This window comes from Lepidochelys olivacea (genome assembly GCF_965140295.1).
Source record: "Lepidochelys olivacea isolate rLepOli2 genome assembly, chromosome: 1".
In the NCBI taxonomy this organism is placed as follows: Eukaryota; Metazoa; Chordata; order Testudines; family Cheloniidae; genus Lepidochelys; species Lepidochelys olivacea.
Window position 1 is genome coordinate 293,016,879 of NC_140411.1, and position 18,016 is coordinate 293,034,894.

General features: G+C 40.7%; 1 protein-coding gene across 4 annotated transcripts in view; it reads right to left on the reverse strand.

Moving 5' to 3' along the window:
* The window catches only part of MON2 (MON2 homolog, regulator of endosome-to-Golgi trafficking), a 156,180-nt gene extending 148,148 nt beyond the window's left edge, over positions 1 to 8,032 (reverse strand). For 2 of the 4 annotated variants that reach the window (XR_014709113.1, XM_084610419.1), the window contains exon 1: positions 7,739 to 8,032. Coding sequence is in view for 3 of the 4 variants with exons in the window: in XM_084610419.1 (XP_084466545.1) it covers positions 7,739 to 7,849 (111 nt within the window). In the remaining variant the exon portion in view is untranslated. The remainder of the gene's footprint in view (positions 1 to 7,738) is intronic. The other 2 variants (XM_084610417.1, XM_084610418.1) reach the window with 2 other exon arrangements.
* Positions 8,033 to 18,016: the final 9,984 nt, after the last annotated feature.

The following is an 18,016-nucleotide window of genomic DNA, read 5'->3' on the forward strand; positions in this document are numbered from 1 at the left end:
GCCCCACAGAAGTCAATGGGAGGTTAGTCATTTCCCCTGGCCCCTTTTATTCTAGCTTTTTCCCTGGCATGGCACACAGAATACATTAGTCACTTTGTAGTTATGGGCAGAGATCAGGCATCTAGTTCTTTTATACTATCAGCAGTCTTTGAAACCATCGTCTACACAATCCAGCCAACACACTTATGGTCCTGGTGAGTGGGAGGGATTGTTCAAACTACTATACTCCTACCTGAAGAAATACCAAAGACTGGCACTAGACAATCATTTATCTGCACAAAGATAAATGTGAGATTCTGAAGAGATTTTTTCTCTCATCTTTCTCAAAGAGTCTGATATATTTTCATTTGTGCCCCCAAACTTCAGTGTGGAAGATGCAATAGCTATGTATGTTTGTACAGGTTCTGACTGGATTACCACAACATGCTTAGCATGGGGTTATATTTGAAGACCATTCAGAAGCTACAGTTAATGCAGAATGAGATTATGTCTTCCTGATGATGTGAGCTACAGAAAGCACAATTCTCTGGTGACTTGTTGCCTTCTGCATGTATATTGAGATGTTGGCCATGATCTATTGTCCCTACATGTAAGGCCTTTCATTTTCAGTTTTTTACAAATTTTTAATCAAAAAAATTTCCGGGGTTTATAAAAGCCATTATTTAATTTTTACTGATTTTCACCCAAATTGTGGAACACTCAAGTACACAAAAATATTGAGTATGACAAAAATCCAAAACACAACATTAGGAAGATATATTTATGTTAATAAATTAATCTAAGTGTAAATGCAAGGCTATCATTAAAGTACGGCAATGTAGTGGAAGACTCATCCATATAAGTGCATATATGCACATACCTTTAATGTACAGATCATGAAATAAATCACATCATTAAACTGCTTTTACTTTCAATATTTGTATTTTTCTCTAGTTGTTGCTTTCTTTCTGTTCTCCTGTCTCCCAATATTTACCTTGATATTTACCCAGAAAGCTGTGAAGTTAATTTTTGTAGTAATTTTCACTTTTTAAAATTTTTGTAACAAGCACTAATAAATTCCCATGAAATGTTAGACAAATAAAAACAAAAATTGAAGGGCCTTGCCTACCTGTTACAGTACAATGGAAAGAATTTAGGCTTCCCCATATGCTCCACCTACCATTATGTTTAAAATGTTAGAAGTTTTACAAACCAACAAAGGCTGGCAACATTCTCAATCAAAGTTCGAGTTTTAACTCGAGTGACACTTAAGACAGAGTTGATGGACAGGAGGCAGAATGGTTCACAAAAATAAGCACTAAAGTTGAGTCAGGAAGTCCCTAATTCTAAAGTTAGCTGACTGTGGCCTTCACCAAGCCATTTCACTTCTCTGACTCAGTTTTCCCACCTGTCAAACAGAGATAACAATAGTGACCTGGTTTGTAAAGCACTTTAAGATCTACTGATGTAAAATGCCATGTAACAGCTAGGTATTATTGTTACAACTACTACAAAGGACTGTTGTGGAACCATTTTGTGTGTATGTTGACACATCTATAAGCCTGGCTCCCGATCCTCCCACATTTCCTTGTTCAAAGCAACACAGAAGGAGCTCATGAAGAGGCTCACCCAATTCTGTCCTTTTGCACAGCAAAACCATATCATTTCCACTGTAATGAAACAACTCCCCCACCAAGTTTGCACTCCCTTTCTTGGTCCTACAGCAGTTCAGGGCCTAATTCTTCAACCCTTACTCAGTCAATAGGACTACTTGCTGAAGCAAGATTTATTTATATGAATAAATGGTTGCAGAATAGGCCCTAACCTTCTCCCCAGATCTGTGGTGATATCAGTCTACAATACTGATTCCAAAACAATATTTTAGCAGGCTGAAAAGTTCTATAAAACTCAAAGAAACTCATCAACAAAAGCAGTTATGTCCGTTTCTGCTCCATTCCAAATGAAAGTGGGTAAGAAAGGTGGGTGAACAAGAGACACCAGGAGAATTAAACATTTAATGTTGAAGAAAGGAACACAATCAGACACAAGGATGAAAAAATTGTTATATGGAAAGTATAAAAATATTTTAAGCTTTTTTTGAAGGTATTTCAAACAACTATGAATAGAAATGAATTTAAAACTATCAGTTAAAAAAAATACATGCAGAGAGTTAATTTGCAAGTGAGAATTCTATGTCCTCCTTCATTTTCCTGTTATCCTGCAGGATTTCCTTTCACCACAACTCTGGCTGCATTCTTGCATAGTGGCTTTCAAATACAGTAATCTGAACTTACTCTAAAACTGTGAAATTCCATTTCAATTCATGCAGATGCTGACTCAACTGGGAAAGTACTACTATTCAAGAATGGTAGCTTATGTTAATTCAGGTCTGGAAAGAAGAGCTCTGTGTAGCTCAAAAGCTTGTCTCTTTCACCAATAGAAGTTGGTCAAATAAAAGATTACCTCGCTCACCATGTCTCTCCACTGAATGCATCCGATGAAGTGAGCTCTAGCTCACGAAAGCTTATGCTCAAATAAATCTGTTAGTCTCTAAGGTGCCACAAGTACTCCTTTTCTCTAACTTATGTTAAGGGACAGTCTGGAACAAGACAAAGAAAGCAAAGAAAAGAAAGAGTATTTGAACAATGACTTAGTCCCTAATGTCTGCTGTTCCAAGTTATTTCAGCAGAAGTCACCCTAAAATACAGGAGATACCAATAGAACCTTTTTACTTTCACTCATTATGGAGTAAATAATTAAGCAATCAATTTGCAAACACCTAGAAATAAGGTGACAAGTAACAGCAAATTGTCAAAATGTCAAAAACAAATGGTGTCAAACCAACATAATAGCTGTCTTTGACAGGGTAACAAGCCTTGTGGCTATCAGGGAAGCAGAAGATGTGATATCTTGACTTTAGTAAGGCTTTTGGTACTGTCTCACATAAATGTCTCAAACAAACTAGGGAAATGTAGCCTAGATGGAGATATTGTAAGGTGGGTGCATAGCTGACTGGAAAACCATTCCCAGAAAGTAGTTATAAGTGGTTCACAGTTAAGCTGGAAGGGCATATTTAGTGGGGTCTCTCAGGGATCAGTCCTAGATCTGGTTCTGTTCGATATCTTCATAAATTATTTAGATAATTGTATAGAGAGTTTGTGGATGATACCAAGCTAAGAGAGGTTGAAAGTGCTTTGGAGGATAGGATTCATATTCAAAATGATGTGGACAAAATAGGATGAAATTCAATAAGGGTATGTCTTCACTACCCGCCAGATCAGCGGGCAGCAATGGATCCAGTGGGGATTGATTTATCACGTCTAGATGAGTCAAACTAGACTACACGTGATAAATCGACCCCTGAGCACTCTCCTGTCGACTCCTGTACTCCAGCAGAGCGAGAGGCGCAGGGAGAGTTGATGGGGGAGAGGCAGCAGTTAACTCACCACGGTAAGTCGATTGAAGTATGTCGATTTCACCTACGTTATTTGTGTAGCTGAAGTTGCTTAACTTATATTTCTTTAACTTATATTTCTTCTAATACTTAGAAAGTCAGTGGTCACACAAATTAATCCAATAACTATTTTAAACACCAGGATAAAACAATATTCCTAATTCCAATTCCCTAATAGCTAAAAATGTGGTAATTGCCAAATCCAAATAAGCATGTTGTTTAATATTAACTCTATAGTATTGGTAGCACACCTGCCAAATTATTTGCTGCCAGATCATTCGCTCTGATTAAATAATTACAAATAACATTATCAGTTCATTTTGCACTAACACCCAGCATTAGCACTGCAACACCTATAGGTTCAAATAGTGGTTAGTTGTGTTTTGGGTTATTAATACCATGCAGTTCAATCCAAATTTAGAAGTTAAGTATTTACTTCCTGCCAAAAAAGGACAAAGACTACCAAGCCTAATATGTTAAAAACAAAATAATAATTATAGCAAATGATAAACATATATATTGTATATAGACCTATAGTACAGAAATAGAATTCTGTAGTAAACTGGAGTAAATTCTGCATCAGTGTAATTAACTTTGCCAATAAAAACTGATGAGGCATTTCACAACTTTATGATCATCACATCATTCTTCGGCCTCAGAATATATTTTTCTTTTTCAAAACACCTCTGTGTAATAGTGTAAATCTATAGAGATACAAATAAGACTTGTAAACCATTACATGACACAGCCAAAAATGAAAAAAAACACAAGGTACAGTCTGAATGTCAACTTCAATAGCAAATTGATGTTTTTTTCCATTCAGTTACAGCAGCGGTTACCAAACTGTGGGTCAGGATCCAAAAGTGGGTTGCAACCCCATTTTAATGGGGTCTCCAGGGTTGGCATTAGACTTGCTGGGGCCCAGGGCTGAAGCCAAAGCCCAAGCCCCACTGCTCAGAGCCAAAGCCCAAGTGCTTCAGCCCTGGGTGGCGGGGCTTAGGTTACAGACCCTGGTGCCTGGGGCTGAAGCCCTGGGGCACTAGGGCTCGGGCAAGCTCAGGCTTTGGTCCCTGCTCCTGGGGTCATGTAGTAATTTTTGTTGCCAGAAGGGGGCCGTGGTGCAATGAAGTTTGAGAACACCTGAATTACAGAAAGGTTAAGTATAGCACATTAACTATACCCAAAATATTGCCAGCATTGTATGCTCAAGGCATTAGAATTTTTGATTGATTGTTTGTTTTTTTGTACAACCCATTTCGCCCAGAATCAAATGTCACTGTAAGTGACATCACCTAGTAAATCACCAGGTACACCTCTATTGGTCTACAAAAACGTATAAGCCTAGAATAAAGGATAATGATGCTGGCCGAACTGTTGGAGCTTCAGGATACATGCTCTTACATATGCTGTGAAAAAGCATCTAAGATTTGGGGGTGGGGGTGAGGGGGGAGATGAAGAGTGTGCTTCATGATTTCTCTCCTCCTCATGCCACAGCTATTCATAATTGAAGCAATTCCAAGGTTTCTCAACCTCACAGATTAGCAAACACAATGATTCTCTGGGGTAATATTTTTTATTGGACCAACTTCTGTTGGTGAAAAAGACAAGCTTTTGAGCTACACAGAGCTCTTCTTCAGGTCTGGGAAACCTTCTCATAGGGTAATGTCTACACTGCAATTAAAAATCCATGGCTGGCCCGTACCAGTTGACTGGGCTCATGGGGCTTGGAGCTTGAGGTAAGGAGCTGTTTAACTTCAATGCAGATGTTTGGGCTCAGGTTGAAGCCCAGGCTCTAGAACCTGTGAGGTGGGAGAGTCCCAGAACTTGGGCCACAGCCCACGCCCAGACATCTACACTGCAATTAAACAGCCCCTTAGCCCGAGTGACCTGACACAAGCGACAAGCCAGCCGCGGGTTTTTAATTGCAGTGTATACATACCCATAGCGTCACAACTAAATATAATCCCTAAGTAGTTAAAACATAACCTAAGAGACACAGGCGGGTGATATACGTACAATCTTTTACTGGAGCTAACTTATGTTGGTGAGAGAGAAGTTGGCCTGAAGAAGAGCTCTGTGTGGTTTGAAAGCTTGTGTCTCTCATCAACGGAAGTTGGTCCAATAAAACATATTACCTCGCCCACCTTGTCTCTGTAACATCCTGGGACGACGCTGCATATACATATTCTAAGATACCATTCAAGGTGAAGTAACTACAACAACAATGCAAACATATATGATCACATATTATTTCTCAAGTAAAACAGTATATCATAAAAAAATGTCTGCAACCTAGATTCCCATGCAACATGTTATATGTTGGGGTATTACTCTAAGTCAGACAAATAGATTAATTTTCAGACAAAATGTTTAACAATTAGCTCTGCTTCATTCACTAAACCAGAGGTTCTCAAACTATGGGTCGAGACCCCAAAGTGGGTTGCGACTGCATTTTAATTGGGTCGCCTGGGCTGGCTTAGACTTGCTGGGAGCCAGGGCCAAAGCCCAAGCCCGAGGGCTTCAGCCCTTGGCAGCAGGGCTAAGGTTACAGGCCCCCTGCCTGGGGCTGAAGCCTTTGGGCTTCGGCTTTGGCCCCCCAGCCTGGGGCAGTGGGGCTTTGGCTTTGCCCCTCCACCCCAGGGTAGCAGGGCTTGGGCAGGCTCAGGCTTCGGTCCCCCTTCTGGGGTCCTGTAGTAATTTTTACTGTCAGAAGGGAGTCAAAGTGCAATGAAGTTTGAGAACCCCTGCACTAAGCACTTTACAATGAGAATGAAAAATTGTTATGACATGGTATTATCTGAGATATATAATCATGTGATTAGAGACTACATCATTACTACATATGCAAAATGAAGCACAGTTAAAGAGACACTGTCAATGTAGTCAAAAGAAATTAGCTGTTTCAGGTAACACAACCTTTCAGTTTTTGTGGTTTTACAATCCTTTTTACGGTTTTAAGTGTGTTTTTCCTCCTCTTGTTCGTGTATGAAAAACCCACAAAAAATGGGAAGTGACAGACTACCAAGGTGAAATAAGGAAAAACTAACTACACACAAAATATTGTTAAATGCATAAAATAATAAAAAAAGGAAAATCCTCTCTCTTTCAGCTATAGTAATCTTGACACGTTAAGAAAAGAGGTAAAAAATTCGGACAAGCATGATTTTGAAGTTGACGATGTCTAAGATTGCATTTGCAACCTTAATTTTGATTTCAGAATGGAACCAAATTTATTATCTTAAAGTAGAAATTTCATGAATAAAAAACAAAGCTTTTTTTTTTTTTTTTTTAAGAAAATAAGGTCCTTCACCTGAAATGAAAACAACTTGTTGATACGTAAAGCACATGCCCAAAGAAAGAGTTCATGAAGAGCTCTGATTCTCTTAGTGTGCGCCTGGCATCATGGATAACTTTACCTGCTGACAAAGATTTCAGTGGTTCTGAACAAACTACACTGAATTTGGAGACAAACTTCACTGGGGAGATGTACACATCCACTCCACAGATAACACCTCAGCGTCACAACTAGATCTGCGAATTTGGAACCCTGTACATATATGAAGCCGCATGAAAGTCAATGGGGTGACATGGAAGCAGAGGGATCTGCCCCCACAGTACCAGGGCCTAAATTAGCAATATACACCTAATGCAGCCTACCTTCCCTTTCTTTTACCATAGGTGACTCCTGTTAAAAATACTGCTATTGTTAAATATTTACAATATATGTGCAAAATGTGCAAAGCCTCATAACTCAGGCAAGCTTCAGGCAAATTTCATCAAATCATTCAGTCATTTCTCCTTTCTAAGGGTTATCTCCCTGCTAAATTTCATATTTCAACCCTCACCTGAACTGATTATGAAAAGTCCATAAGACTTTTTTGGTGGGGCGGGGGGGGCGACAAGCAGCATTTTTCAACACACTACGTGAGCTCAGCTGCTGAACTAGTCTGAACGAAACTCCAGCCCTCCCCCCCCAAACACCCACCTCTGGGCAGAGACTAGGCTTAAAAAGTTCCAAATCCAACTCGAAGCACCAGAGCTTCCCGACGGTTTATAAACCGGAGCAAAGACAGACCCAAGCTGTCAGCAACACAACCCGGGTTACCGGCCCGCACCCGGCACCGGCCCAGCACTGGCGGGCTCAGCACACCCACCACGCACTCACGCACACCGCAGCCCGGGCCCCTCTGCCCCTCCCAGGAGCCGGCCTAGCTGAGGGGGCTCCCTGGGCAGGGGGTGAGACGGGACGCTGCCCCACCCCCTTCTGGCCCAGGGCCTGAGGAGGGGGCGCCCCCAGCCCCTCACCTCCTTGACGGGGGGGAATTTCTTCCGACACTCCAGGCTCAGGCCCCGCAGGTCTCCCTGCGTGTTTTCCAGCAGCTTCTTCACGGCCTCGGGGCTGCTGGTCCCGGACATGGCGCCGCCGGCCCGCGCTGAGGCGGCGAGGGCGGCAGCAGCGAAAGGACGGGCCGGGACAGCGGCTGGCTCCGCGGGGCCGCGGCCGGACACGTCTGCGGGAAAGCGCCGGAAACCTTCCCCGTCGGTCCCCTCCCGCTCCCACAATCCCGGGCGGCGGCGCCGCCGCGTCGGGCCCACTTCCGCACGCACGGCCCGGGGGCGGGGAGAGCGGGGCTGCGAACCTACCCGCGGAGAGGTGCTGCCCCCTCGTCGCTGCCGGCGGCGGGAGACCGTCCCCTCAGGTGCTTTGCGGGCGCGCCCCAGGCGGGCTCGCGGGGGATCACAAGTGATGCCGAGCGCCTTTCGTCAGCGTGTCCCTGAGGGGCCGGCCAGCCCCAGCCCTGCACCCCGGGGCGACGGTCCGTTTTGAAATAGCAGGTTTCAGAGTAGCAGCCGTGTTAGTCTGTATTCGCAAAAAGAAAAGGAGTACTTGTGGCACCTTAGAGACTAACCAATGCATTTGAGCATAAGCTTTTGGGAGCGACAGCTCACTTCACTGGATGCATTCGGTCCGATGAAGTGAACTGTAGCTCACGAAAACTTATGCTCAAATAAATTGGTTAGTCTCTAAGGTGCCACTAGTCCGCCTTTAATTTTATTGAAATAGCGTGTCCCACAGTAACCGCGGCGCCCACAGCGCACTAGGCTGGGTGCGTGTTCAGCTGGCTCCAGCTATAATACACGTACCACACAGTGGCGCATTAGCCACTGGGCCAGTGGGTCCTGTGCCCGAGGACCCTGGGAAAAGGGGCCCCCCAGCGCCCTGCTCTGCCCGCCTGGCGTTCCTGCCATGAGAACTGCAGACGAAAGGGCTCGGGAGGGTCGCAGGAGCTCTGCAACCCACCAGCAAGGGAATTAAAAGTTGAGGTGTCAGCCACTACGCGCCTTGGGACGCTTTCTGTTCCTCCAGCCTCGCTAGACCCACCCGCCCTGCAGCACACCACAGCCCCAGCTCTTCCCCATTATCCAGATGCCAGACTCCGGTCCCAGCTGCCCTTCCCCAAGCATGAGCCAGTTTGGTTTTCAAGAGCAATGCGGAGTGATTAGTGTGAGGAAGATTGGGTCTGTTTTATGCTGCTGAGTGATTTGGGGAAAGGCTGGTTGGTATTGACTGGGGCAAAATTAAGGTTGTGTGGTGTATGTTTTTTAGTGGTAATGTGATCTCTTTGTGAAGGAGTAGAAGGCAGATATTAGAATCATAGAATATCAAGGTTGGAAGGGACCTCAGGAGGTCATCTAGTCCAACCCCCTGCTCAAAGCAGGCCCAATCCCCAATTTTTGCCCCAGATCCCTAAATGGCCCCCTCAAGGATTGAACTTGCAACCCTGGATTTAGCAGGCCAATACTCAAACCACTGATATTGTTATATTCCTTTTTCATTTCCTTGTTTTTTTGTATTATAGGTATGTTATATATGCAACCTTAAGTCATATTTTTTGCACAATTCATTTCCCAGTTTGGGGGGGCAGGTGTTAAAATAAAGGTTGCCAACACACTAGTGCCTAGTTTCGCAAAAGAACAAGATCTTTGTAAAAGTGCACAGGCCAGCACTGCTCTGAGGCAGCTGGGCACATTTATGAAAAACAAGATATTCATGAAACTGCCCAGCCAGCTCAGGAGTTCCATTTTCATGAAGAGGCACTTTCACAAAGATCCTTTTCTTTATGAAATTAGTCTCTGTCTTGTTGAAGATCTTCCTCTGCAACGCCGCACAAATGCTACTAGGCTAAAAAATCCTCTTCTCTACTGTTTTAAGCTCCAGTTTTGTAGGGAAAGCACATTACTAGGGGCATGTTTCAGAGTAACAGCCATGTTAGTCTGTATTCGCAAAAAGAAAAGGAGTACTTGTGGCACCTTAGAGAGTAACCAATTTATTTGAGCATAAGCTTTCGTGAGCTACAGCTCACTTCATCGGATGCATACTGTGGAAAACTTTTTACTAGAGGCATGTGACAGTAACTAGTAATGTATTGCCCATATAAAGCATTCAAAAGTAGAGATGGTCAAAGTTTTATGAAACAAACTGTTCATTTTCCTTTGCTATCTATGAAACATTTCTCTTTCCTTTGTAAAACTGAAACTTTTCCTTTGTGAATTTTTCATGTTGGTAACTTTTTTCCATGATTTCCATTAGCTAAAAATGGTGCTTAAGAAATCAATTATAATGTATATTGCTAATTAAGAAGGGATCTGTGACACAACAGTGGCTCCTTTCACAAAGAATGGGATCTGCTTCCCAGCCAGTTGGGCTCTTTCACAAAGACCCTATTCGTCAAAGTAGGAGTTGAGGGTATTTTCACAAAGACTAGGAGCTTCTGTGCTGAGCCAGCTAAATGGTTTCACAAAAAACAGGATACACTAGTCCAGTGCTTCTCAAGCTATCTGATGTGGGGGACCGGCAATTTTTTTTTCCAATGTGCACGCAGACCGGCACCGGTCCACAGACCATCACTTTGAGTAGCACTGCTCTAGTCTACACACTAGGTAGTGCTTTGTTAAAGATGATGTTCTCCATAAAACTGTTTAGCCAGTTCAGGAGCTTTACTTCTGAACCCACTGAAAACACTTTAGCTTCACTCCTGAACCAGCTGAACTTTTCCTTAGAGGTCTTGGCCTTCAAACCAGCCCTACTTCACAGTTGGCTATCTGTGTTGCATAAGAATCCAGTTGCGACAACAAACACTAATTTTCTTTTTCTTTTGTTAATTAACAAAATAATTACATAACCCTAGAGAGCCCACTAAAGTGTCATTGCATACATATTTTTACTTTCTGTGGTTTGTAGACTTCAAGCTAGAGGGGCCTGAAAAATGATGAGACTTAGTAAACATTTTTTGGGACAGTTCTTAATTGATAATAATTTGGAAACTAAGTAACCAATTTTCTTGAAACTCCTCTGAAAATTCAAGCTTTACTCAAAGATCGTGTTGAAAATTTTGAGCAGATACACTGTGGTTTTCATACAAAACAAAGAAGATGAATTTCCGCTTGAAGTGTGAAACAGAACGCAGCATTGACTGTGTCATGGCAATGGCTCTCCCATATTTCATTTTATCTTGTTTACTCTCATGATTATTTTACACCCAAACATAAAAGGTATCTCTCACAAATTGGCATCCCCTTTTCTTCTTCTTTTTCCTATCGAAACATAATGTTAACCAAATAGTACATAGTAAAAAAATCTAGGCTAATACAATAGTCTTCTCTGCATCTTACCCCATGCTTGAAATTGGTGTTTGGACTAACAATACTGACTTAAAAAACAAAAATCTCAATATGCAGTGTAGAGGTCAGAAGCTGAAAAGTCACTTTAAAGAGAATGATTTGATTTATATATTTAATGTTCAGCAAAAGGTTTTGTTATATATCGTTTGAAATACGCTGCATCATTTGGCTATTAATTTCAAAATTTTACGTGTTGAAAAAATGAACGCATTAAACATTTTAAAACTCAAAGGATGATATCTTGCTCCCATTGAAGTCAATGGTAAAATTCACTTTAGTTTCAGAGGGGGAGGGGGCAGCCAAGATTTCAACCATAGTATTTCACTAAACTGAGAGATTGTTTAGTGAAATACTAACATGAAAGCATGTTTCATAACAACATGAAAGCATCAGATACCTAGTTCTAAGGCCCTAATCCAGTATACTTAATTATAAACACATGAGTAGCCCTATTGACTTCTGTAGGACTTAACTAAATAGTTTCTAAAGAGCTCTCTTGCATAAATTATTACATCCTGCTATTTAGTCTTTATGGTAATTTACAGACCATTCCAAATTATATGCTCACAGGAGAACACAGTGACTTCCTTAGAGAGAATGAGGAAATAATTGTAATACAATTTATGACTACAGTCAAGTATTTCTGATAGTTAGCTTTCTTAATTATTTACTTCCATTTCTCTTTTTCCTAGTTGTGCATGTCTCTGCTGTGGAAACATAGACCCCAATACTGCAAAGACTACATATATGCTTAACTTTAAGTACACAAAGCATCCCACTGATTGGGGCTATTTGCATGCTTAAAGTTAAGCATACGTGCAAGCCTTTGCAGATTTGGGGCCATAGAAATGGTTTGCTACTATGAAGGGTATCTTTCTTTGTAAAAGAAAATTGATATTTTGGGTGGAATTTTTCTGAACACAAGCTTTTCATACAGTTGTTATCCCTATAATCAAAATATGGGAAAGACGACTATGTGGCCATGTTTACCTATCTTACAATTGTGTAATGAATAAGAATTGTTTCATCATATCCTAAACAAGCAAGCTGGTGAATGTGTAATAAAATATAGTACATGTTAATTTACAGTAAATAATGTTCTCTTTGTTTAATAAAGAAAGACAAACACTTTAAGATCCAGTTCAGCCATAATCAATATTATGGGTTGCCTGAAAAATTAGCTTGTATGGAAGACAGATGACTTTTTCCTTAAAGCCAGATTCTTCCACCCTAACTCAGATAGAGTAGCAGCCGTGTTAGTCTGTATCTGCAAAAAGAAAAGGAGGACTTGTGGCACCTTAGAGACTAACAAATTTATTTGAGCATAAGCTTTCGTGAGCTATAGCTCGCTTCATCGGATTTTTCCACTGAATGCATCCGATGAAGTGAGCTGTAGCTCACAAAAGCTTATGCTCAAATAAATTTGTTAGTCTCTAAGGTGCCACAAGTCCTCCTTTTCTTTTTTTCAGATAGAGTAGTGACTTACTCTTCAGCAAGGACTACTGAAGGAATAAGGTATTACTCCACATGAGTAAGCATGACAGAATCTAGCCATCAGGTTGTTTTAATGTAGCTCACCTTTTAAAATATTGCTTAAAGACAATAATGAAAGCATTTAGGAACAGTAATTATAAATATCTTGGAATGTAAAACATTTGATTCTAAGATAGTTGCCTGCAGTTTGTGTATTGTGTGTGTTACAATACAGAAAGTTATTTCTATTTGATTACAACTTGTAAATCAAAGGCAGACTAGTTCATGATGTTTAAAGTGTCAGTCATATTATCTCTTGTGCTACAGTACCTGTCACTCAGCTGTTTTTTCTAGGTACTTAAAAGTATAGAATCAGAAGCAGACTATAGGTCTTTAATTTCCAAAATGACTTAATGACAACCCCACCATATCAATCCAAAGTAAATTTCCAAAATAATTTAAGTTATTTTTGATTGATACCCCTCCTCCACCCATGATGCTGATAGACTAGCTCAGTTTGGAGCCATAGGTCATTTCACGTGTGTGTGAATTTCAAAGAAATGGTAAGTGTATTAATATGCATGAACCAATTCACTTGTTGGAGTAGAACAAAGGGGGATGTTATCACATTATATTTACATGGCATGTGTCCCGGTAATTACGTTTACTCTAAATTCATGAAAACTAGGGAACGTTAATGGCATTGTCTTCACCTATCTGTATTCTGTTGTCTGCTATGAGATTACATGTTGTTACATTATGTATCCCTATAATTAGATAATCCTAGATCACAGGTGCATTAGTATTAGGATGAGAATTTAGTTAAAGTGCAAAAACTTCATGAAAACTAGTGAAAGATTGTCTGGATTGCTGTAACTAAATGCATTATGTATGTATCTGTAATTTAATTGCCCATCTAATGGGACTGGAGGCTTGGAGCTGCAAAAGAAGAAGCATGCTAACTTCAAAGTATGGGATATTTGCAGACCCCTGCTGTGATGGGAACACTTGACAAACTGCTTTCCAGGGAAAACACCTATAAAAATAAACCCTGGGAGTGATTCTGTATCTCTGAAGTGATAGGTTCTGACAGGGGGAATCCTGAGCGATTGGACAGAGGTATACCTGAGACACAGAAAACTAGCAGATACTACATCTCTGCTATCATTTGCACTATAAACTTAGACTCACCTGTAATGTATTTTACCTTCTATAACTTCTCAATAACTCATTTCTTTTTCTTAGCTAATAAATCTTTGGTTAGTTTACTAGAGAAATTGGCTACAGCATTGTCTTTGGTGAGATCAAGAGTATCCATTGACCTGGGATAAGTGACTGGCCCCTAGCGATCGGGAGTAACCTAATGTGTGGTGAATTTTGGTTTTAATAACCTTTCATCACAAAGTCCAGTTTGTTTGGGTGGTAAAGTAGGGGCTGGAGAGCTTAAGGGTACTGTCTGTGGTTCCAGGGTAAGACTAATATAGTTGTCCAGGAGTGCAGATTTGTTACTGGCTTGGTGAAATCTAATGATAGAATATACCACCAGTTCGAAGTATCTGCCTTGTTTTCTGACAGTCTGAATGGAGATTGGCACTCACAGCTGTGAGCCACTCTGGACAGTGTTACACCCCTATGCAGAGAAACCTCCTCTCCAAACCTATCGCTAATATGGGGTGAGAGGAGGGGAACCTGAACAGCTAAAAAGGTTTCCTCTTTTACCCCCAGAAAGGGTAGTAGGTTATTCCCAAATATAAAAATGACCACTATTCCGGACTCCTTAAAATTTATATGGCCATCCAACTTTTGCTTAAATTCCTGAGAGCTAGTTGACTAAATTTATTTAGTCTATTAACTTCCTATAATATAACGCTTCTTTAAATTCTTATTCCCTCTTTAGTTTTCCCAACCACCTCAGGTATATCAAGCTTACTTTTGTAACATCTTTTAGCTACCTTTAAATACTTCAGACATGTCATTTAATTTTAAATCATCCTCTCTCAAGACTAAATCCCAGATTTTGTTAGTTTCCTAATATCCATACAAACTGACAAAACTTTAACTATAGCTGTTTTAGTGCTGCATCTAAAATGTAATTCCATCCATTTCAGTTAGCATTGTATTTGTCCTCTGCTGAACTTTCTACAGCTTAATTGTGTCTGTCTTCAACTATGGTGACTAAAACTGGACATTATACTCCAAATGCATCTAACAAGTGGGCTAAATGATATTCTGGGTAAGAACATAAGAGCATGTACGAACTGGCATACTGGGCCACACCACAGTCCATCTTACCCAGTAGTTGTCTCCAACAATGGCCCATACCAGAGCTTCAGGGGGAAAGTACAGAGCAGGGCAATTTTGGAATGCTCCACCCGTCTTCCACTCCCAGTTTCTGGTAGTCAGAGATTTGGTTTCACCCCAACCATAGGGTTCTGTTCTGACCATTTTGGCTAATAGCATTGATGGACCTTTCCTCCCGGAAGTTATCCTGTTCTTTTTTGAACCCAGCTATACTTTTGGCTATCACAACATCCCATGGCAATGAGTTGCATAAGTTCGTTGTGCATTGTATGCAAGAGTACTTCCTCTGGTTTGTATTATACCTGTTGTCTATTAATTTCATCAGGTGATCCCTGGTTTTGTATTGTGTGAAAGGGTAAATAACACTTCTCTATTTATTTTTTCCACACTATTCATGATTTTATAGACCTTTATCGCGGGGGTTCCCAAACTTTTTCCCCTGAGGCCCACCTGTGCAGCTGCAATAGGCACTGTGGCCCACTATTAACACTTCTTGAGGAAAATTATTAATTTTAATTATCACATACATATAAACTCTAATACAGTAAATAAACAATGTACATGTTTCCTTTTCATTTTAATGTAAACAATTGGAATGATAGAAAGCCCTAGCAATATGCACTCAAAGAAATGCTTCAAGATCTTTGAAATCAAATAATTTTAGTAAAATTACACTTTAAAAAAAATGTTGAGAGCAAAATGTGGCATTCAGCTAGGGAGAACACAATTTTGTTTAAAAGTGAACTATAAGCAATACAGTAATGTAACAAAATTGCTAAAAAGTGTTATTACTTGAGTTAAAAAATAGTTTTCCAACTTTGAAAACTATATTATGTATTCAATTTTTTTAGTGTAAAATCTGAATTTCTGTGCTGTGTAAGTAAAGACCCAACCGTATTATCTACTAATTAGAAAAGAATCAAATATTGTAAATAAAATATAAAATAACTTGCAGACCAGGAGTCTTCTTAATGGCATGGATATGCCTGCTTCTCCTTGCACAATTTTTCCAGCTGGGGACATATGTTAGTGAGGCTCAACCTGATTTCATCTTCAATTTTCAGCTCAATTCAGAAGGAACATAATTTCTCTCATTCTTCCATATCTGCGTTGGCTGTGCAGTATTAACAGGCGTAAAAAGCATGATTTTGTTATGAGAGTCTGCAGATATGACTCTGAATACACAACAGGAGCAGACCTGTTGAGTAAGGCCTTGTCCACACATGGAATTATTCCAGAATAGTTTTGGAAAAAGGGAATAGCTATTCTGCTTTACAGTCACACTCTACCTTATTCCAGTATAATTTTCCTGTGTAGACAAGCCCTATACTGATCCTGTTATTTGTATTATGGCTAAGGCTATGGTTTAGTCACGGGTATTTTAGTAAAAGTCATGGACAGATCGCAGGCAATAAATAAAAATTCACGGCCCGTGACCTGTACTATAAATACCCCGACTAAATCTTAGGTGCTCTGGTGGACTCCCAGGTGCTTCAGGGAGGGGGACCCTCTGGGGCGCCGCCGCTGCTGCTGCTCTGGAGGGAGGCTCCAGGGGGGCCGCCTGGGGCCCTGCTGCAGCTCCAGGGGGTGCGTCCCAAGGCCCCGCTGTAGCTCCAGGCCAGTGCCTGGAGCTGCCCAAGCAGCAGCCAGTGCTTCTGGCCCCAGGGCCATCCCAGCTGCTCGGCCGACCCTGGGGTCAGCCACATTGGCTGCTGCAGAAGTCACAGAGGTCCCAAAAAGTCACTGAATTCATGACTTCCATAACCTCTGTGAAAGACGTGCAGCGTTAATTACATCCCTAACCAAGACTGGCATAGTAAAAGACAGTCCTTGCCCCAAGAAGTTTACAGTATAAATAGAGAAGTTGGACAAAGGGAGGATTATTATCCTGATAGGTGGTTAACTAAGGCCCAGAGAGAATAAGTTACTTGATCAGAGTTACACACAGAATTTGTGACAGAGTTGGGACCTGAATTCAGATTTGCTTAGGCCTTAACCACAGGACAAGCCTTCCTTTCTCTTTTGACAGTGGCCTTGTCTAAATGTAGAAATGGCACCTGTTTGACTTAAATCCGTTTTTAACCAATTTAGTTGACCTGGTGCAAATCCCTGTATGGACATTCAGTTTAGAAGTGGCTTATTTTGGTTTAGTCTAAGCCTGTTCCCAATCAAATTAACCTAAACCAAAATAAGCCTGGTTTAAACCTAAAATAATAGTATCCTCCCAACCTCTTGTACTTACTTAACTAAATCAGTTTAAAATCATACCTTAAGGTAAAGTGGTGGGACTTTCTTGTGTAGACAAGTCCATGGTCACATTTCAGAGTAGAAACATGTTAAATTGCTTTATAATATGCATTTTCCCAGAGAATACATATTATTAAATTACAGGATGTTTTGTGGTGAACAGTGAGAGGAATCACAGTGTTGCTTCATGGTCCTAGCTGCCAGCTAAAATATCGAAGAGACATCTTTTGATTCAGAAAGTTCCCTCGGGGACCCATTACACATGCATACTCCAAAGGATGTCTCAGTCCCTTTTATTAAATTAACGATATTAAGGTAGCAGATTACATTAATTCCAGGTGTCTATTCCTCCTATTCTATATATGCCTAGTCCTAATCTGCATTTAAGGACTCAGTCCTCTTGCAATGAAGAAAATGGCAAATCTGTTGTTTTCAGTGGCAGCAGAACTAGGCCCCTAAGGCTGGAGAATCCCAAGTTTACTTTCTCCTTTTATAATATTCCTGTGTGCATTATGAATATATATACAGAAATTGTTGGATATAGTACTTATCATATTTAAGTCATACTTCTATGGTGAATGGTTTCTACAGGTGACATCTTCTGTAGGAATTTGTGGAGAGTTTCTACTATAGGAGAAGGTAGAGTCAGGCTGGAGGAGATTTTACATTGCAGCAAGCTATAAATGGATGCCTATACAGAAAGACAAAACGGGAAGTATGCAATAAAAACTAGGAATTAAGAGAGAGGCATATATTAACACTAAATCTTTCTCATTACTGTTCATAGAAATCCGTGCTATTGTACTTGTCTATCTAGGTACTTATATGGTCCTGATCACTGTAGTATGTGAGCACCGCCACAATTGTTAATGGATTTTA